This window comes from Neolamprologus multifasciatus, chromosome 17 (genome assembly GCF_963576455.1).
Source record: "Neolamprologus multifasciatus chromosome 17, fNeoMul1.2, whole genome shotgun sequence".
In the NCBI taxonomy this organism is placed as follows: Eukaryota; Metazoa; Chordata; class Actinopteri; order Cichliformes; family Cichlidae; genus Neolamprologus; species Neolamprologus multifasciatus.
This window is the reverse complement of record NC_140455.1, coordinates 26,904,791-26,927,417: the sequence shown is the minus strand read 5'-3', so window position 1 is coordinate 26,927,417 and position 22,627 is coordinate 26,904,791. Positions and strand designations below refer to the sequence as shown.

Sequence of the window (22,627 nt, the reverse complement as noted above, 5' to 3'; positions counted from 1 at the left end):
TATGCTTTTCAGCATCACTCTGAGATTGTTCTCTTCCCTTTTCTCTCACCCCCAACCAGTCACAGCAGATAGTTGCCCCTCCCTGCCTGATTCTGCCTGAGGTTTCTTCTTGTTAAAGGAGTTTATTTATTTATTTATTTTTATTTTTATTTTTTTAAAGAAGAAAGTTTTTTCTTCAAACTGTCACTAACTTCTTGCTCATAGGGCACCATTTGATATTTGGGTTTTCTTTGTAATATTGCAGGGTCTTTACCTTATAAAATAAAGCACCTTGAGGTGACTGCTGTTGTGAATTGGAGCAATATAAATAAAACTGAATTGAACTGAATATATTACTTATTATTATATATGTATTATATATTACAATTTACTGTTAGTAAATGGCAGTGGTATATATATTCCATTTGTGTTACATTACATCATTGCTTGGTGTCAAATAACAATACATTATACATTACTCACATCCACATATTAGCACATATTCTATCCTAATAAGAGACATGTTAACAAAAACCAACAGCGAAGTTGGTGAAGTAAAATAAGCCCCAATAAAAGTGTTCAAAATAGTAATAAGACAATCTATATACAGTTTATCCTTTCATATTTTTATATGCAGCATGAGGCAATTTCCACTGCAACTCAAGTGCTGAACCATTATATCATCAAAGTAGTAGATTTGCATGTTTCAGTTCAGCTCAGTTATATGAAAAACATTTCTCAATAACAGTTTAAGGGGGAAAAAATGCTGTCTTTGAGGCCTCCTTGCAATCTGCCTTTAATTCTCAGCACGTGCCGTGGTCTGTGAATCGATGCAGGGGTTATTATAAAGTAAGGAACACCCAGAGGCGATTGGCATGCATAGATGGGAGGCTAATATTACTAACATTTTCATCCAGAATTGCAGCGAGACGATGCGCGGCGCATAAATTTCCACGGGTTAAGGACAAACGCTGGGCGAGGTGCACATCAGAGAGAGCATGATTGTGTTAATGAGAAGGAAAGGGTGAAAAGATGAAAGTTGAGCAAGCTAGGGGCAGAGCAATCTCCGCGACGAAAGAGGAGAAAAGGTATAGATATGAGTTGGGAGGCAGAGTGAAAAGATAGTGAGATAAAAATGGAAAAGCTGATATATTGCAGCCGTGCCTGGTAGATAAGAGGAGAGTGAGATGAAAAGATACAAAGAAAAGAGAAAAGGACTGTAAGACACAGACGACGAGCCTTCCATTCCTGGAGTCAGGAAGAAAAACTGTGTGAAAGAGAACTTCAAATAAGAGAAGTGAAGGAGGCCAATGACACGTCTGCATTTACAGTTTTCTTGATACCAGAATGCAGTACAGTTTCACAGTCCTCACTGAAAAAGTGTGTTGTCCCCCATGGAGATATATCACAGCCTCATTTTAATTTTATTCCTCCATTACAGCTTAGTCATTTTTATCTTTGTAAGTGTCTCAAATGCTTTTGACCTTGCATCACTGATCATCATGTACCATATAAGCCCTAAAGATGTAAAGAGCCTTAAAAACCTCAGTTCATTCTGTTAGAAATCTGCCACTGTGATGCATGATGTGTGGCCTTTATCTTAAGAATGATAGCCAGAGATTTTTTTCATTATTATCTTTATCTCTTTCTGTCTTTTTTTTATCTGAACAAAGCTAGCAATCAACAGCATCATTAAACATCAGTGAAGATACACTGGCAGAGAGTGACGGCTATAAATGTGACACATAATGATGCACGTGCAACTGAAAAAGTCATTCATCTCGAAAATGTCATGTGTATTTAGAAGGAAGCATTTTAGATCCATCTACTGATTTTCTCGTGACTACCTCCACCCGGGGTCTATTCCTGGTAGGACATGCCTCATTCAGGAGGGGCCTAGAAGACATCTATTCAGGTGGCCGAACCACCTCATCTGACTTTCAATGTTGAGGAGTAGTGGCTGTACTCTGAGCCCCTCTCAAACGGCAGAGCTCCTCACCCTATTGTAAGACTGAGCCCAGCTAGTTTTCAGAGGAATCTTATTACCACTGGTTGTATCCGCAATCTCATTCTTTTCAGTCGCTACTCAGCGCTCATGCCCATAGATGAGAGTAGGTGAAGATAGGTAAGAGTGATTCAGAAAAACCCTATGAAGAAGGGTTTTTTTTTAAGATGCTCAAGACATTTCATCAGCAGATGCAGGAAAAGATCCTCCTGGAAATGAAATTATCTATTCAGCCAGCACACACTGTTTGCCACCCTCCGCTTGGGCAGGAGGCTGCAATGCATCAAGAGCATACCCACCAGACGGAGGAACAGTTTCTTCCTCAAGACTGTAAGACTGTTAAACTGTAGTGATCCTCTGTAACCTCTGCTGCCCCCAGCCACAAATAACTTTTACACTATCCACTGCATACAACTCTGATGCTTTGAAACTGCCTTTCCTTTCTTATTTGATTTTTGTATTTACATTAGTCATTTCCTTTTTCATACTACACTATAAATATTGTTGTTTTTGTATATATTTCTCTTGATGTGTGTTGTGGTTGTCCTTAACCAGTAATTTTGTTTCACTTCATGTGAATAAATGTGGTGGAATAACAATAAAATGCATGAATCCTAGAAGTTGCATGCGGGGTGGCCGTGCCTCAGTCGGCCCAAAAGATCGACACCAGCCGGTCGTTCCAGGGACCCACTTTGCAGAGGAGGAGTGGTCGTTTGAGGCCCTCGCAGGTGCAGCCAATCCCCAGTTGCTAAATTCTGTAGAGTTAGAAACAAAACTTTTTTTTTAACAGTCAGTTTTGTGTTTTAAACATTGTCAATTTCAGCTAAGCAAGCAACATGCCTTATAAAAAGACTTTTAAGCTATCACCAAAACCAAAGTAGCGCAAAGCTATTCAATTTAATCAATTATGAAATCAATCTATTCTATTTGGTTTCATCAGGCTAATTGCAATTAAAATGCACGGATATTATATTAAATATTAACCTACAACGATTCTTTCCCATGCTAGTAATGTTATTAGTAATGTTGCAGTATAAAATGGTGTGATACATACCACAAATTATAAGTAGTTATAACACCAGTAAAGAAACATCAAGTTCAGTTAAACACCAAGTTCAGTAAAGAAGATCTGTTAATTCACATTTACCTTTATTCCTGCTGCGCTTTTCTTTCGCTCATTAGCTCTTTCACAGTGTCACACTCCCCTCATTACTAATTTCATCCTCACCACTCTGATCCAAAGATGATCTTGCCCGCCTTCCCAGAGCTAAACTTTCTCCAATCCCTGTTCTTTAAAACTCATTACTATTCTGTCATTCTTACTTTCAGACCATCATTCGTGAAACCTTTCTCCTCCTTTCCATCTTCACCTTATCCTGGATGTTCAGAGAGTCTCGTCCAAAGTCTCCATCATCAGTCAGCTTGGAGTGTAGATACTCCAGGGTCCTGTCCTATTTCCTTTCTTCAGCTATGTAGCAGTCTGATGGCCAAAATACTTTTATTACTTGAACTCTGCTTTCAAATGATGTCTCCTTGCCGAAGTACTTTCCTTGGCTATAAAGAGATAAAAACCCAAAATGAATTCTGTAGTTCACAGTGAATCCTGAGGGTTATTGACCTTTTGGAGATGCTCTTAGCCATATATGACGCGAACTACTCATTAATCTGTGATTATTTCATAAAATGGATTTACAATCTCTGTCTTAAGATGCTTCTTGGAAAGGGGCCCAGGACAGGACAGAGGCCAATGGTTCTTTTAAAGGGGTCTGAAACTAACAGTTACATGGAGGCTATCTTGACAGGATGAACCACTTAAGACAGAGCTGCTTTTAAAATCCTGTACACAGTGCTGCGCAAAAGTCTTAAGCCATCCTTTATTCCTTTACATTTTGCAAGGAAAATGGGAAATAGGTGCAGGAATTTTCTCAGGAAAACTTACAAGTGCATTCCACTTGAAAATCTTTTTTTTAAATTTGGTTCCCCTTCATTTTATGAAATTTAGAAACAAGTTTTAGTTTTAGTTGTCAGCATTTATCAATCAGCAAGAAAGAAAAGTCAAATGGGACATGTTTTGGGAGCTTGATTCATACACTGAATTAACGTCCTTCTGGTTCTGTCCTGTTTATGATTTTAGCAATCCATTGTCAAATCTGTTTCTTATCAGTTTACAAATGTTCTGGAAATAGGAAACTATGTTGCTGAGGCAGAGATTCACTTTGGTTAAAGGGTGTTTTAAAGTGGGACATGTTTCCATATCATCTGTTAAAGACCTCCCAGCCTTTTACCTTGTTGATTTTGTATTTGTTTTAACATGTGTGTGCAAGCGTGTGTGTGTGTTTGAAGGGCGGGGGGTGGGGGTGTAGGGGGTATGATCTAGTCATTTCTTGGCACCCATGGCATGGGGTTTAGTTTTCCATTACAGTTGCTCTGGCTCAGTGTCACAGTGGGGTAGTGGCTTATTATGTAAAGCCCTGTGGGTTGATGATCTAATTATAAATACAGGAAGTCCTGCACACTTGCAAACCTATAGTTCTATATTCGGCCTCAGGGATCCTCTGCTTCTAATATAAGCAGAGGATCTGTCAATATACAGTGCATTGATAAAAATATGGAACAATCATCTACAAGATTAGAACCACCGAGAGGCAAAAATAAGAGCAAGGCACATATTAGAGAACAAGTTGCAATGTTCTTGGAAGTAATGCAAAGAAAAGCCTTGGTCAGAATAGAGTCCATGTGTGAGTGGTCTGGGTGATGAGGGTTACTCAGACCATGGCTGAAACTGCTGAGGTGAGTGGGCATGGGTGGGGTGTGAGGAGGTAGTATTTACTTTAAGTCTGGAGACGTGAGACCTGATTTACCTGAGGCTAGGAGTGGAGACCTGCAGAGATCCGATGCTGAGTGACGCTCAGGAGTGAGGGTCATTTTATGTCAGTGTAGGACGAGCGGGGGGACTGAGGGTGACGAGAGGTGGAAGACAACTGGGCGGAATTGTCAGTTAATTGAATGCCAGTTTGGATCACACAGATGAATGAGCATGGCATAATGACAGAGCATTAGCACATTCGCTAATCACACACATCCAGCGCCATCACACATCAACGCTGCATTATTGCCTTCTTGTAACCACAGACATGCGTGACAAAAAAACACGGTAGGAAGATAAATGTAATGTTTTTTTTTTCTTGATACAAAACAGGAAACGTGAGTTTAATTGATTAAACTGACTTGCAAAGAATAGACTGGGATATTTAGCGTGTTGATATGTTATATTGTCATTACTTGAACGAGCTACAACCACATAAAACACAAAATCATCCAAATCTGTCCACTTTTATTGATTGATTTGACAGATTACAATATTTTCAAAATTTAAAAAATGGTTTACAAAATAGCAACCTTTAAATTCATGAAAAAACTTACAGTACAGTAAAACGTACAGTAAAATAATCAAACAATTCATATTCAATGCGATTGGCCTTAATTTCACTGGATGTGAAAGTTCTGTATGTATATTGCATTTAATGAAGACAAGAAATTTGCATTTTTTTGGTAAAAAATTGACCAGAAATCAAATTAAGACATGTGTTTTAATGCATTATATTTTAATGTGACAAGGCACAGATTTTGCATGTCAAAGTTGAGGTGTTTGAGAGGTGCAGGTCACTGGGGATACTTTATACATAAGCTAAACTATTATTCCTCATGACTCCATGAGTGTTACAAAAAGCACAATGTTAAATCAGCAGAGTGCTCTTTTAATCCAGTTACAGTATGCAGGATTAGAGGTATACAGGTACATGTACAATGCAAAGGACTCTATTATTCACAAGCAAAAGAGTAGTAAGGTAAAAACTCATGTTAACAAAAGAACAAACAAATACCCCTGAAGACCCTTAAGATATAATCATTTATATAAAAGGAATTTTTTTTTCTCAATAGATGAAAATATAAACTTTCATCAGCAAACATCAAGCACTACCAGGTTCTTCCATTACCAGCTTGTCTTCTCTATACTCCACCCTCATGTCTGGCTGCACCTGTGCCTTGACTATGACATAATTAAACAATGTGAGTGCTGGGTTATGTGGCCGACTCTGGCGCAGGTCACTGGATGGTGTACTCATGTTTTCGGGATCCTGATTGTTTTTAGAGAAATGCAATTAATGTAATGAGATAGTCACACAATAGAAGAATCTTACAAGTGCTGAAAAATACTGGTTTAGCTTTATCCTAGTTAATAATTTGTATTAAAAAAAATATTTTGTTATAGTGATAACACATTTCATTTTAGATGCCTTTTAAAACACTTAAGGTCACCTTATATAGAAGAGTTAAAGAAATAAATACAAGAAAATCTGAGTTCACTCACCCTATATAGTGAGACCAGAATGAATACCGGGATGCATGTCAGGGGTGTAAGAACAAGCAGAGAGCCCAGTGTGACTCCCCAGGTGCCAGGCTCAAACCCATATACAACAAGAGGATGACTTTGCACCAGGTTATACAGCAATGTAAGCTAGGGGATAGGAAAGAGTCAAGTTAGAAAGACAGACAGCAGAACAAATTTGGTACCACTGCAGCATAGATGAAACAAGATTAACATTCTATTGGAATCATGTTTCAGGCGATTCTACAAATGTAAGTCAATTTTTCACTCACTTTTAGCTGTGTTTTTGGTCCTAACATCCTACTGGCCTATCCATCTATATGAGTACATGGCTGTCACTGGAAGAATTAGTTTTTAATTTACAGTTAGGTCCATTATTTGCTGGGTTAAAACACCTTTTTTGTTGTTTTGCCACTGTACACCACCATAGTAGATTTGAAATCAAAGTACAGACTTTGAGCTTTTTAATTCAAGGGGGTTTGTTATCTGGTCGGGAATTAAAGCCATTTTTATAGACAGTTCCCCATTTGTAGATGCTTACATTAATTGGGTGACAATGACAAGCTTTTTTGTGAATTAAAAAACTAAAATAAAATATCAGTTTGCATATGTGAGTTTAAGTGTGTATCATATTTGCAACATCCGGCCTTTTTTTATGTTTGTTTTTTTTGTTTTTTGTTTTTTTTTTTGTTTGTTTTTTTTTTTTTGTTTTTTGGGGGGGGGGGGTTGAGATACCATTAATGATGTAGAGCTCTAAAAAACTAAATATCAAATATTTATATTACACATGCCATTACAAGGTTATAAAGAAGAAATGCGCTTATATCAGAAAGGTAAAAATATAGAAAATGGAAAAAACAATATCTGAAGCATACCATATCATATATACCATATATACCATACCAATTCAGTTAATGTTTTAATGTTTTGGCATGGATATGTATGGCAGCCAGAGGAACTGAATAACCAAGTGTTAAGTGAAGATAGAAGTAGCAGAAAGAATTCTCAAGTCTATATGACTGTACTCTCAGCTTAGATTCAGCCAAATGCTGCAAACCTCTCAGTGCCCAAGTGACCATATTGCAAAAGCAACCCAAGAGTTTCTCAAGGCAAATAATTTATTCTTCACTGACAAAGTCAGTCACATGATCTCAGCCCAAAACAGAGCATGCTTTTCATTTACTAAAGTCAAAACTGAAGGCGGACAGACCCCCAAACAAAAAGCAACTGAAAGTAGCTTCACCTCAAGGGAGGAAACAGCATTTGCTGATGCCCATATCTTCTAGACTTCAGGCAGTTATTGACTGCAAAGGATTTTTTATCCAAGTATTAAAAATAATCCCTATATTTGCAATTATATTAGCTTATCCAATTTACTTTTAGCTGCTGAAAATATTGTATGAACAGTTCATACAATAGTTTCCCTTGAAATGAAGCTGAAAGTCTGCACTTCAATCACATCTTGATTGTTTGATTTCAAATCCACTGTGGTGGGCAAGAGAGCAAAAGCTACAAAAACTGTCCTTGTTCAACAAATTATGGACCTAACTGTATGAACCAAATGTGCACAAGTAAAACCAGCTCACTGCTTTTTCTGAAAGTGTAATTTTATTATCAAGTGAAAATAAAAACGATAATGAAAAAAACACTTTGATATTCCCATTTAATCTGCCTTAATCTGCCCACGTTGTGTCACAAGAAAGTTAGTTGGACCTTATAAGCTGCCAGCAAATACACTGTGGTGGTAGCTGATTAAATAATGAATGTAATCTTATCTGCAGTATAGCATTATGTTAGCAGTCCCACTACATCAGTGACTGGACACACCTCCTTAAGCAGGTCAGGGCACAGAACATATCCATCCCAGTAATGCAAAGGACTGCACTGAGGATTAAACATGCTCAGGCGCAGCACACATCACCAAATGTGTGACTACATGTGACTGCTCAATGAGCTGAAAACAGTTGTCTGGTGCAGTAGATATCAACACTTTGAAAGCTGTGACAGAGAATCAAAACACAGGCCATATAGCGTGAGCTGAAAATCAGTCTGCAGCTCCATGAAGAAGGGAGGTCCAGACTTGAAATATAATTCTCTGGAGATTTCACATAGTTTCATTGTCTTCTAAGATTCATTTGATGCTTTGTGATTATAAAATCACTGCCTCCAACTCTGAAATTACATTGTGCTGATCACGTCTGCAATGACATGATGTTCACGTAAAAGCATGAGCCTCACTTTCTCCTTCGCGTATGTGTATTTATGCGGGATACTATGGGAAGATTTAATTGGATCTCTTGCTCATTTTTTTTTATGAAAAAATACAATAAATAATATGACTTCCTGTGTATTACAGAATTTTCAAGAACTTTATACTCCAGCTTGTGTGTGTTTTATTAGTCTGTGTATTTCACAGCTGAAAGAGTATGAATTTCTCTAACCAAGCTAGCGAGCATTACCCTCTACTATCTTGATAAAGAGTGAAGTGTTAGGTTAATTTCCGATGCGAAAGCGTTAACCTTGGGACTTTAAAAACCAATGAATGATGTCATAATGGATATGTCCATCGATTATACATAGTCCATGAGTTCACTGGCAGTTAGTTCACTGCCCCAACAATCGTATCTGTACCTGACAAATGTAATCTGAGTGCAGTAAAGCGACCTAAAACTGGTTGTCAGAATTAGTAACAGGTATAAAACAATGAATATGAATACAAAGATGAGAGGAAATTGGCATTAAAGCAGAGATCCAGTGTGAAAGACAGAACAAAGGCAGAAAGCAAATGAATCAGATTAAAGAGCTATGATACAGGAGTGAAGACTCACCCCGCAAATGAGCGGCGTGATGAACAGCCAGCAGTACTTCAGCATAGGGAACGGAGGATACCCAATCATGTCTTCAATGTTGTCATAGAAACGGTCCGCGCCTGTAACATGCACAGCAATGTAAGGGAAACAGAACTGTTTCAGTTTTACAGGAACTGCTCTAACACTTCATGAATACAATGAGGAGTTGAAGTTTCATCTTAACACCTTACTTTCACTTTAACATTTAGCCATAGTTACTAGTTACTGTTCTGTTTTAGCTTTAAAACACAATGTGTGATCAAAAGTTAGTTCGACAGTTGATATAACATGTTTGTGATGATATGTTTTCACTAAGAATGGCGCAGTGCATCATGAACAAACGCCTCCACTTTGGTCATATCTGTCAAAGGACATTGTTCTAATTAATAACTGACATTTGATTAGCAGCACCTGACTCTACTTACTTATGGAAACTTTCTTTTTCACATTGCAATAAATATCCCCCAGTAATATCAATACATCTTGATATAAAAGTAGCCTATGAAAAATCCAGTCACAATGGATTTTGCAATACAACGTCACTAACACAAATGCTTATCTATGATGATTCAGTACCTGAGGAAGGAGGGGGAAAGAACAACAAACAAATCAACAAACATCACGAAATAAAACTCAAAATGACTGTATTAAAAAGATACGTTTTCCAAATGAGAAGAAAATGACAATGCATGGGACAGCAGTGTATAGGTTAATGAGGAGCTGAGGAGGAGGAGTTCAATTGGAGATGAAGATTAGAAAGCAGCTCACCTTCATTTGCTACCGAAAGAGGCAGATACATTTAAAAACAGGAGTAAAGTTCTATGAGATTGGAAAGTAGATGATCTGCAGAATGGAGAGCCATCCACATATTGATTTTCTTTGCAAATGCATAATAGCTGAAGAATTTGCCAAACCTACTTAGGAAGGCAGACACAGCTCCATGAATGATACAGTAATCAACCTTGAAACTAACTTCAACTTTACAGAGGCAGAAATAGAGTGTCCTCGTACTATGCTGTGTTGAATATCTCAATACTGTGTAGACTCACTTTGAAGAATGGGGGAGGCCAAATGAATGAATAAACAGCTAACAAAAAAGGGGGAAGAGGAAGAAAGCAGAGTATAAGAATACCAAAGAACAAGCAGTTCAGGAAATTGGAATCTTTTCAGTCATAATTAGTTTCAGTCTCATGAAAGAAAACTGTCTGGATCCATAAAATACAGAGACTCTGAGAAGTGAGAATAAACCAGAAAAAAAGACAAGAGATATGATCTATTGTACACTAATGACTTTGTGATAAGTCTTAATAACTAGCTATACAATTATGTCATGACACTTTTGTATATGACTTTCAACATTAATCAAAAGTGCATGCAGTAACATTTACTGATCTGCTTGCACCAGATAACGACTGTACATTTGTCAAATGTGTCTTTTAAAAATACTACAAAATACAGCATTGGCAAAAGGTAAGATTCAAAGTGATAGACTCTAACAGAGAAGACATTTTATCAAACAACAAATGTGGTGACATATCAGAGCAGTGCTGGGAGCATTATCTATCACCAGAGTGAAAGAAGCACAAACAAGAAAGATGAAATCACCAGTGTGTAAGTCTGGCTTTTATACTTTTTGTGACCTTTGGGGCCCAATCAGTGATGGGCCCCAAAGGCATGCCTGAATAAAGCCGTAAGTGGGTGTGTACAGTACTGTGCAAAAGACTTGAGCCAACCTTTATTTCTTTATATTTTTGTCAGGAACCTGGCAAAGATGCTGGTGGCACTGTGGCAAGCTTTCTTATCATGTCTTTAAGTAGTCTTTAGGAATAGTTCTCCAGGCTTCTTGAAGGATATTCACATTTTTTCTTTGCATGTTGGATGATCTCTTTCACAACAATCCCGCACTGCTTCAGTAATGCTTAGATCCGGGCTCTGGGGACCAATCTTGACTGATACGAGTGTTCCATTGTGTGTTTCTTCTGCAAAATCTGTTTTCAATTTTGACAAGATCTTCAACACCAGTGGCTAAAATGCATCCAAACCACAAAAAAGCCTCTAGCCTGTTAAAACTGATTCTTTGTTAAGTTGTCTGTTATGTGTAGACATAACACATATTCATCCCTTGAGTATAATGCATTTTGTTTTTGTTTTTTGCTAGAATGATTTATAGGTCAGTGTTAAGTGCCTTAACAACAACAACAACAAAACATACCTCTGAAAATGGTCAGGTATAAAAGTCAGTGAGCCTCACTGTCAGTGAACATTGTTATATATACTCCATTCCCCATTCATGGTAAAAGTTATCTAGCTTTTATGTGCAGTAGCAGAAGTAAAATTAAATAATGTTAGACATAAATAAACACACAATACTCTTATCCCTGCATCATCATTAAAATGTCACTTTTAATGCTGGTCCTATAGCTGTTTCAATTTTACTTTGGACAGACCCCAACAACTGTTTCAAAGTTGGTCCCTAAAAGATATGCTTATAAAGATAGAGATAAAACGATTATGCTGATGAAACAAAGGCTTCTGTGTGAAATGCATAAGCTAACTAGATATAATAAAGTTCCTTTCTGTAGCTACTGTGGATGTACTGCAGTACTGATGATGTTGATATTCTAAAGATAAATCGATAAATCACATATCCCTATTATTTAGGTTATTAGTAAGACAGTCATCTTACTAATAAAGAGCTAAATTAGTATGCTTTAATGCAAAAACATTTTTACATTTAGAGAAAAATACTTTGAGAAACAATTCAAAGAACTTACAGGAAGATAATTACTTTTGCATGGATAAATTCTGCAGCACTAGTTTAGAGCCAATAACTTACCATATACCCAGCCAATAACAATGGTCTCTGCGCAAGCAATAAAGAGGAGGCTGGTTCCACTTGGACCATATGTGTCAACCAGCTGGAAGAGGACAATCCCGCCCTGAAACAAGAAGAGAAAAATTAAAAAACTGATAAAAAACTGTCAGAAGGGCTGTTTTCTCCTGTACTGTTTTTAATGTCACCATTATCAGAAACCTATACATGCAACATGAAATGGAAAAAGCTTTAACTACTAGAGAATACGCCACCTTAACAGAATAGTTCACTTTCCTACTTTATTTGAACAAGTGCTGATAGTGCACAACCAGCTTACTTCAGTAATCAAGGGCAGCCCCAAACAGAAGCAAACAATAGCGATGACCAGAACCAATATCTCTCTGGCACACGGCCTCCTCAGATAACGTGGAAACAGGTCAGTGAGGGCTGTGGCCAGGCTCTCCACACACACAAACTGTGAACACAGAACTGAAGATTAGCTTATTTTGATCTGATCCTGGGCATTGTGCATTGCATACAATACCTGACTATCTAGGCCGAGCAAAAGGAGCATGAAGAAGAACATCACAGCCCAAAAGGACGAACCAGGAAGCAACGACAGAGCTGTAGGATAGGCAATGAAGGCTAAACCGGGACCTGTAAGAAGAATGTGAATGCATCTATTAAAACATGACATACGCATTCCAGGGCGTCGTTAAGGTCATAGCTTTAAGCTGTACCTGAGTTTGGACTCTTAGAGATGAAATAATCCCAGATTTAATGCAAAAAAAAGTAAACAAATTATAGACAGACACAAATAAGTAAGTGGTCATTTTGTGGGAAAAACTGTATCTCCTCATCTTTTGAGACACTACATTCCCAAAGAGGAAAAAAGAAGAAGAAAAAAAAAACAGCATCACAACACTCTGACTCTATCTGAACAGAAAGTGACATCTTGTGGGCATTGGATGAATTAAAACTTTTAACGCACAAAAACCAAAGACAGCATGTTTACAAGAATAATTTATCAGGTAATTATTTAGGAAACTCTATTTTACTTCCTTGTATGCAATTATCTTACCGCCAGCTGAAATGTCTTCCAATGAAATGTTAAGGTCCTGAGCCATGAATCCCAGCACTGAGAATACAGCAAAGCCTGCAAAGATACTGGTGGCACTGTTCAGACAGCACAGTGCCAAGCAATCCCTGGAACAGGACAGAGAGACAAGCCAAAAGTATCGAAAAATTAAAAAAACAACAACAAAAAAAACAATAAATGTGATGTCCAAAAGTTGATTCTGTTCATCTGGACATAGCGTTTTCTGGGAGAAAAGTTTCGTCACTCATCCAAGTGACTTCTTCAGTCTCAGCTGACTGCAGGTTTCCCCAATCTTATAAACAGGACATTTGCATAATGACTGAAACCAGCCCACTGAAGGAACAATGGGCTGTGAGGTCAGTTCCTTAATCTTAATTATGAAAATTCTCATGACCATTGATCAACAACCACTGACCAAAACCCACTGATCAAAGACCACTGATCAATGGCCATGAGTCCCATTCACAGAGAGTTGGGGAATGGCTGCAATCACAGCATTGTAAGATGGCGAAAGATGTACCCTTAGGCCCCCTCCTCGATTCAGAGATGGTCTTTCCCTTTTCACGTAAATGGCCTCCTTGACTCCACGCTCCACGCTCAAACCAGCGTTCTTCCCTGTCCAGGATGTGTACATCCTCATCCTGGTACAGCTTTCTGGTACAGGAAAAATGCAGTCAGCTGAGACTGAAGAAGTCACTTGGATGAGTGACGAAAAGTTTCTCCCAGAAAACGCTATGTCCAGATGAACAGCATCAACTTTTGGAGATTTATTTTCCTGGATGATTGAGAATGCATCAAGACGAAATAAATGTGATGATGTCTGCCTTTAAGGAGGCTGACCTGTAGCAGTTGGTGTTGTATTTGTTGTAGCTCCCCAGAGCCGTCAGCACTCCCTGACAAACAGCATAGGAGAAGAACACCTGAGTCCCTGCATCACGCCACACCTGGAGAGGGACAAGATTTCTGACATGTTTTGAAGCTGAAATTGTTAAAATAACTGAAGGCATTTCAGAGCCAGTATAATAATAGCTGTTTTTTTGTGTTTTGATATCTAAATTACCCAGGTATACAGCATTTGCATATTCCTGCTTTGCTGTTACCCTGTCATTAATTACAACTACATGAGAGAGCATGCACGTTGAGGCTTGTGAATGTGGGCAGGCTGGTTTTCACTATTGTCTGTCTGCAGGCTACAGTCGTGACAGCATCTGGATAACATTAGAGACACCACAGCTCTGGCTTGCTCATGATAGACCTGGCAAGGCTCCAAAGCTATATAGAGGCCTCTACTCTGACCCAGTGGTGGGCTTGGTTTATTCCCTGCCTTGGGTCAGAAATGGAAGTCTGAGACTGTGGCAAATGATCTTTACATCTTATTCTGGACAAAGAAGGAACTGTTATGTCCCTGGAATTAATTATATTTTGAAGTCCTCTGAGCTTCTCCGCGTACATATTCAAACACGCACACTGACACGGAGATAAAAGGAGACACATTCACACAATAAACAGACCGCAGATGTGGGCCAGAACTGAACCACTCCTCTGCAGTGCACGTGAAAACAGACAATCGCACGCTAAAGCAAGTCTAGAAACTAGATCTGCTTCTAAGACCATCTGGCACTGCATAAATCTGCCCTGTAACTATAAGCGCTTTCACCTGCACCTCTCCAAAACATTATTTTCACACGTTTTCCCACACTGCATTGGGGCTATTGGGTTCCTACAAGGGTAGCAATACTTTGTCTTCTAACTCAAACGGGCACATGTGACATGACCAGATCGTTCCCCTGATTTACACGATTCTTCTTTCTGAGATAGTAACACAGCAACTGAGGCAAACAGACAAAGACTGGACAGGAGAGAGATGAGAAAACAACCGATAAAAGCAAACTCCAAAGGGCTTCAACTCAGACTAGGGTGGAGAGGGCTGAAGACCTGCATGACCCGAACAACCAAGTGTCGTAGTGACAGAACATCCTCAAAAATACAGAAGGAAGATTAATTGTGCTGTTTAAACGCAAATATAAATTAGATTCACTGACTCAGCTTACAAAAAATACTTTTTTGCAAGGTAAAAATAGTATTTAAACAGGTTACTTCAGGCCCTTATTTACATTCCTTTGTGATGAAGATGTATATGTTTTACTGAAGATCATCTTTGGGTTGCTTTTCCTGTTAAGGCTATGTCTTGGGACCGGAAATAGAAGTCAGGGCAAAGAAAATGGAGGGGGAGGGGTGCATAACTGAGGATAACAGAACCCTGTATTCATCCTGTTAGAGCGGGGAGAAATCCAGCAGACAGTGTTGTGTTGAGAAATGAAGACAGGCAGATGATGATCTGGTTGTTGATGACTTTCAGTGCAGATGGAGAATTCGTTCTCACTCCATCCTTCACGCTGCGGCTTTCAGATGATGGTAAAGTGGTCGTATTGTGTGCTGTGTTTGTGATTTTTGCATTCCACAACCAAACACTTCAACATAAACATTTGATAATCAGAGTGAGCTCTTACATCTGGATCACTTAGTCTGGTGAAGTTGGGATTGAGGTAGTATTTCAGGCCCTCTCCAGCTCCTGGGAGCGTCACTCCACGGATGAAGAGCACAAAGAGCATCAAGTAGGGAAATGTAGCAGTGAAGTACACCACCTACAAACATATAAACACAGGTTGTAGTTTTGCATACTTGTCATACACTCATCCGTTGGTTTAAAGTTGCACATGATGAGTTTTAGAATAAACAAAGCTATAAGCTGCAACTGTCTGGCAGTTCCTTTTGTAATGAAATTTTTTGCCACCACCACCTCCTGCAGGAAAAACACTTCTCGTACACTGCCATGTGTTCCACTGTTTATACCGGGTAGTCATTAACTTGGTTTTTATTGCTGTGTTGTCTTCATGTAATAGAAAGGGATAAAAGTCTGCGGCTAGAAGTGGGGTTAATGAGAACAGTAGGCCTGAGCCAGAAAAAGCACAGTTGGGGTCTGTAAAAACAACAGAGCTGAGGCATAGAGTAAAATGCTGTCAGAAGAGTGGGGGTAATATCTGTCTCGACAGCACATCAAATACATATTTCCTGGTTAATATTAACATAACCGTCACAAACACCCAAGAAATATCACACAAGCAAGCTAAAAGTGCTGACTGACAGCTTGTGCCACCAAGCTTTTCTTTTTTCTTTCTCAACAGGTGATCCAGGTGATTGATATATGTATTTTTTTTTGTCTGCTTATTTAGTTGGTTTTTGTTTTTTTGCCCTTTATCCCCGTCCCTCTTCTCCGCTGTTTTTCCCCCTCTTCCTTTCTCCCTTTTCTTTTCCTCATTCAAGTCTGTCCCGTATCTAGCAAGTGAAAATATATTTAAAAAAAACAAAACAATAAAAGGTGAATCAAATAGACCATTACGGCAAGGCTGGGATGGTCAATTTGGTAAAGTAGATCCGTTGGGCATCTTTCTTCGCCTTTAGACAATAATTCTGATGGCAAAAGAACCAAACGGGACAGGCAAAAAAAAAAAAAAAAAAGACAGCTTGTGCCACCTTTTTAATAGGGAAGGGTTTATAAGCTACGTATTGTTGCAGACTGAGAATCCCTTCTTACCCACCGACCGAACGGGAAAAATGTAACACATCACTTTGCACACCATTATAAAGCTTTAACAGGGACAGCTTTAACAGCTGATATCCTCCACGTTAAGGAAATGCTTACCTTTCCAGTTGTTTTGATTCCCTTCCAGATGCAGAAGTAACATATGATCCAGGCAAACATAAGACACAGAGCCAGATCCCAATGTATCTTACCCAAAGACATGTTTTCTGATATTCTTAACACACGGTTACTATGAAAAAAGAGACATGTGGGAACACATGAACACATGGATGCTCTCCAAATGCTGATGAATGCTCACTAAAACCCCCATTCTTAAAATCTTCTCCCACTGCAAATAAACAGATCCTCATATATACGTCAAAAGAACACCACCAAGCATCTCATCATGAATACGGATGTTGAAACTGCTCCCTGTTTATTTTGGATGAATACGGTTTAGATTATAAATGGGCACAGCAAAGAGCACATATTGTTTTCATTATGGAGCACAGTTGTAGTGCTGAGCGATTTCCCAATATTTGTTCTCACACCAAATCAGGAGGTTATCATGTGAAAATAGGCAGCCATGTTTCAACATGTCTAAAAGAGAGAGGAGCAAACAACTTTGAATGAGAGTTGGAAGTTAAAAAAAATGCTATTATTCAGTGCGATTATGTCTTTTGAGGAATGTAACTGGCTGCTTGTTTTATTTGGGTGGCTTCGGTTCACCTTCTGTTGGCTCACTATTCACACCGTGTTTTTTAACTCACAATTATCTTTTGATATCTGGGAAGCATTGAAAGCTATTGCTGGGGAATTTTCCACCCAAAGACAAGCTAAATAGGGAATTTGACTGTCCAGGTCTTCTAATGTTCAAGGAAAATAAAAGTATGAGTGAGTTTCTAACCTCCAGAACTCCTCTTCTGGTGACGTGCTCATCAATATTGTTTCATTGCTGGAAAGAAAACAAAAAACAAGTGAATAAGGAGGGGTGAAATTAATCCTTTAACATTCCACAAAGACCACAAACACGTTTATTTTCATAGTAAATGCATTTTTAATTTTAAGTGGATCTCATGTACTCATTTTTGGCCTCAGATTTTTATTGTTCAATCATGCTTTGCATGATTCACAGTTTGAAATAATCCATATTTATCATAAACGGACTTGTTAATCCTAATAAACAAACAAAATGTTTGAGTTATTCTTGCTGTAATCGGAAATCTAATCAAAAAATAAGAATATAATAATTAAAATGTAATCATTCTAATGTTTAAACTTTTCAACCCACACTGTTTCTGCATGTGTGTGTGTGTATTTGTCTGTATTTCTTTCTGTGCAAATGTGACCTTGGCCTCTGTGTGTGCATCTAAGACCCAGCCTAAATAATTGTCTGTTGTCTGAACAACACGATATGTCTCAAATCAGGCGATTGCACATCACACTAGGTGGTTGGTTGTTAACGTGGGATGTTGGTTGTCTCAGAGGATGTATAAAACCCCTCTACAGATAACGATTAGGCATTTTTTTCCTCCGGGCATCATTGAAGTGAGCAGATTAGAAGACCACCCAGTGGATTTATCCTTCTTTTTCCAACCCACTATGGATTCATTATTTTTGAGATTTGCTCTGCTCACTACCGGAATCATAGATTAGGACTTAGAGGAAGCTTTGGGAACTTTGCAATGGGTTCTACCTCCTCAGAAAATTTTTTTGAAAGAATTCATCTACATCCAGGGTGTTCTCTCTGTCCTCCACTAAAGCCTCATCAAAACTGCTAATGCGTTATTAGCAACAGTTTAGATTTCATTATTTTATATTTTAAAATGTGTTACTTTTCTTGAAATGTTTAAAATTTAAAATGATTTTATTCTTAATAATCAATGAGCTGTTTGCTTTGCCCTTGTTAAATTGCTTAATAAAGTATCCCATCTGAAATTAAACTTAATTATGTGGACGTTCCCTTTTTGATTTTCTTTTTAAATGAAAAGGTAGAACTTGGGTATGAGTTTGAACATCTACTTTTGTGAGGATCTTATAGGTTATTCTAGCCTTTAAGAATTAACAGATCCCTGAGGCCACCTGTCCAGGTCACCAAAGTAAATTTTGTAGCAAATTTGCTCGCAAAACTGATTGTACCTTATTCAGGGTTGGTAGTGTGGTGCATCATCTAAACTATTGTGGTACTACCCCTAGGATCAGACACTCAGACAATTTCAATGGAGACCCAGTCCAGACTTCTGTACAGAGGTAACTGGGATCTTAACAGGCTTTAAAGGGTGAAGTGACTTTTTGTGCACTATTGCTTTGAGATCTGGTGACTGTGGAGCCCATTCCAGTACAATGAGCTTGCTGGCATCTTCAAGAACCCAGTTTAGAAAAATCTGAGCTTTGTGACATGGTGTGTTATTCTGATGGAGGCTGTCATCTGAAGATGGTCACAAAGGGATGAACATTGTCAACTCAATACTCAGTAAGGCTGTGGCATTTAACTAATCCTCAGATGGTACCAAGGGGCCCCACGTGTGCCAAGAAAATATCAAATTACACCACTAACAATAGCCTGCACAGGCTCACCAAATTTGGCAAGCCTGTTGTTGTAACCTGCATTTCCTGTTCTCAACTGACAGGAGTGGCACCCTGTGTGGTCTTATGCAGTTGTAGCACATGTGCTATGTGTCAGAAAATAAGGAATAATAGGTCCACTTTAGTAAGAAATATCACATAAATGTCCAATCAATGAAGATAATAGGAATATCCAAAGCAGTGAATATAATAATGTAGAGAAGACGTTGCAATAAATATACCTTAAATGTGGCACATTTCAAACATTTGACATTAAACTAAAGCTTGACAAGTCCTTTAGATTTATTTGGTTGCTTTTCACCCTCATATTATCTTTATATTATCCCAAGGTAGGAGTAAGTAAGCATTTCCTACCCTGAAAAACATTTACAGTATATCTGGAAAGTATTCACAGTGCTTCGCTTGTCCTTTTAATTATGTTACAGCCTTATTCCAAAGTGAATTCAATTATTTTTTTCACCTTAAAATGCTAAACACAATACCTCATAATGGCAAAGTGAAAGTAGTTTGCTTGTAATTCTTGGAAATTTGTTTAAAAAAAACCTTCTTTTTTTTTAAATGCATTGGCATATAAAAAAATAGGCATTTTTACCTTTTTGTGGACTGTGGAGCAGTGAAGATAGACAGGACAGTGAGGAGAGAGAGGGGAAGTCATGCAACAAAGGGCTGCAGGTTGTTTTGATAAATTTGTAAGAATTTCAAGCAAACGTTTTTTATTTTGTTATTATGGGGTGTTGTGTGTAGCATTTCGATGTAAAACATGACTTTAATCCTTTTTGGAATAAGGCTGTAACATAACAAAACGTGGAGCAAGTGCTGTGAATGCTGTCCAGATGTTGCTGTAAAGCATGGGTGCATTTCAGAGATGCTATTGTGCTGTTTAATCCCATGATTACTATTAACCTTTTCATAGTCAGACTCTTTTCAAGTCCACATAAAAAAAAATCAGTTGAGCAGACAGAGTGGGGACAGCTCAGAAAAAACAAAATGCAACTTACTAAGTTGTATTCTCATAGTAGTCCATTGAGGTGACGTTGTGTAAGAATGACCAGTTGGACCCAGCCTGAAAGAGTTGAGGGTTTGCAAAGATGCTCATGCGACTGTGGCACGAGTCTAAGCGATTAAAAAAAGAGGGATAAAAGTGAGAATGTTAGCTGTTTTCTCTTAAGTCTTGAAAAGAAATCACTGCTTATCAAATACAGATGGGTTTAAGCAAGCATTCTTACCAGAGTTCCACCAGTTGTCACATGTAGACCAGGGCAGGGGACTTTTGAAGGAGTTTATTAGGTAGAAGATAGCCCATGCCAAAACAATAATGTAGTATATGTTCATATAGATCACAATCACTTGGGACGCAAATCCCACCCCTAGAGGACAAGTGACATTTTAGATAGTTAAAGGACATTTTTGGCTGCTGTCTTCTTTTCTTTTATGACAAGAAGACAGAAACATTATATAAAAGCAAGTCCCAGCACCATGCACTGTTAATAAACCCTCCCTTTTATGTAATTAAGTTTGAAAGTTTGAAAGATAACACTTAAGTCAGCTACTGAATCTGAAGCTTGGAAATATAGACTTAGCCTTTTATATGTGACTTTCATTACTGCTAACTGCTACACTATTGTTTTTGCAATTTCCACAAAGAAAGCGCTGTCAGAAATACGCAGTTCCTAAATGTGAGCCTTGTTTTTACCCTGAAACATGGGACATATCTTCCTCCAGGCAGTCACTCCACCCTCACTCGTGTACTGTCCCAGCGCTGTCTCCAAGAAAAACACGGGGATGCCACAGAACAAGAGGAACACGCAGTAGGGGATGAGGAAGACACCTAAAATTATAGACACAAACTATTCCATTAGCAGGTGGGTTTGTTTTTTGTTTCTTTTTTTGATTTTTTAATGAAGGATCCTTATCTGTTAGTTGAATGTTTCCATCTGAACAACTTTCCCATAAACCCAACCTCTCACCTCCTCCGTTCTTGAAGCACAGGTAGGGGAACCGCCAAACATTTCCGAGACCAATTATTTCACCAGCCATAGAGAGTATGAACTCCATGTTGTTGGCCCATTTTTCCCTCGACAGAGCCCCTTCCTCAGGAGCCTGTTTATCTGCCTCAGAGTCTGCAGCAGGAACATCCCCGGCTGTTTCCTCAGTCATGGTCTTTCTGTCTTTTGTACAGCATTTAAATAAATATCATGGCATACCTGTTATATTCTCCCCATCTTTCTTGCATGCATGCAAATATAGATCATGAGCTTTGTAATTTAACTGATGAGCCTCACATTTGCCTTAATAACGATTATTAAAGAGATAAAGGCACAAAAAATAGCATTTAATTTTTTCCTCCACCTTCTCATCGAGATTTGAATTGATGCAACTTACCAGTGAGCTTGCAGCGAGCGCCACAGTGAAATTCCCCGACTGTATGAGCGAAGTTTGCAGGAAAGTTCTATTCTACTTTCTATTGAGGGGTGTGCCCTGAAGGACAAGTAGCCACACGCTCTGGATGTGCCATCCCTACGAAAATGCTCGTGGATTTTACTCAAACGTCTCAACAAGCGGCGTAATGTCACACACATGCACACAACAGCCATCTCAGTGCGTGTGTTATGCACAAGTAATTGCAGAAATTGCACTTATTGTCATCAGATGGAATAAAATTATGCACGATTGTATATTATCGTAGAATAGTAGCGTATGTAAGCTATTTGTGTTTGGACCCTAACTTCTAGACGCCTTAATTAATCTGGATGCTACCCACTATATAAACTGCCTATGGTACCGTGATTATCAACGTCGACACAGCTTTTAGGAATTAATTTTATAACATGCAAATTCTTCCAACATATATATATATATGTGTGCAGTAGCTGGTCTGTACGTTGCGTGTACGTATATACGTTGTTGTTATGTTGTCTGTGTTATCGTCTGTACATAACTGCTAATCAAACAGTGACGTTAATAATGCCGGACTTTTTTCTCCTACAATGAATGCAGCTTGAGTAGAAGAAAAATAAGAAATATATGTATGTATTATTCATTCCTCTGGTTTTTATGAACAGGTTTTTGTTTTTTGGGGCTTTTTTGTCATCTGAGCCATCTACACAGTGATGTGTAAACACAAAATACATATCAGCGTTTTAATAGGTTACATGAGCTAAGCGAACAAGCACCGCAGTCCGAAATGATAACAACGGTGCTGTTTGTATTAATAGTAAAGTATTAATTATAAATTGGTTTTGTAGTGTAGTACGAGACAATCATGTACCAAAAAAATAACTTTGCCGTCATTATTTAGCTTACATAATATCTAATGTATTT

The 22,627-nt window shown here is 38.4% G+C and overlaps 1 protein-coding gene across 1 annotated transcript; it reads right to left on the bottom strand.

Moving 5' to 3' along the window:
• Positions 1 to 1,662: 1,662 nt before the first annotated feature.
• LOC146499530 (sodium- and chloride-dependent GABA transporter 2-like) lies at positions 1,663 to 21,814 on the bottom strand. Its single transcript, XM_085139089.1, has 16 exons — positions 21,689 to 21,814; positions 21,274 to 21,474; positions 21,000 to 21,134; positions 20,533 to 20,673; positions 20,305 to 20,419; positions 17,628 to 17,675; positions 16,841 to 16,970; positions 15,648 to 15,782; positions 13,978 to 14,081; positions 13,120 to 13,244; positions 12,583 to 12,695; positions 12,376 to 12,513; positions 12,060 to 12,162; positions 9,203 to 9,303; positions 6,357 to 6,503; positions 1,663 to 6,123 (listed from the first exon to the last, which is right to left on the bottom strand). Exons 2-16 carry the CDS (start codon positions 21,461 to 21,463, stop codon positions 5,956 to 5,958), a joined length of 1,893 nt encoding a protein of 630 aa, XP_084995215.1. The 5' UTR covers positions 21,464 to 21,474; positions 21,689 to 21,814; the 3' UTR covers positions 1,663 to 5,955.
• Positions 21,815 to 22,627: the final 813 nt, after the last annotated feature.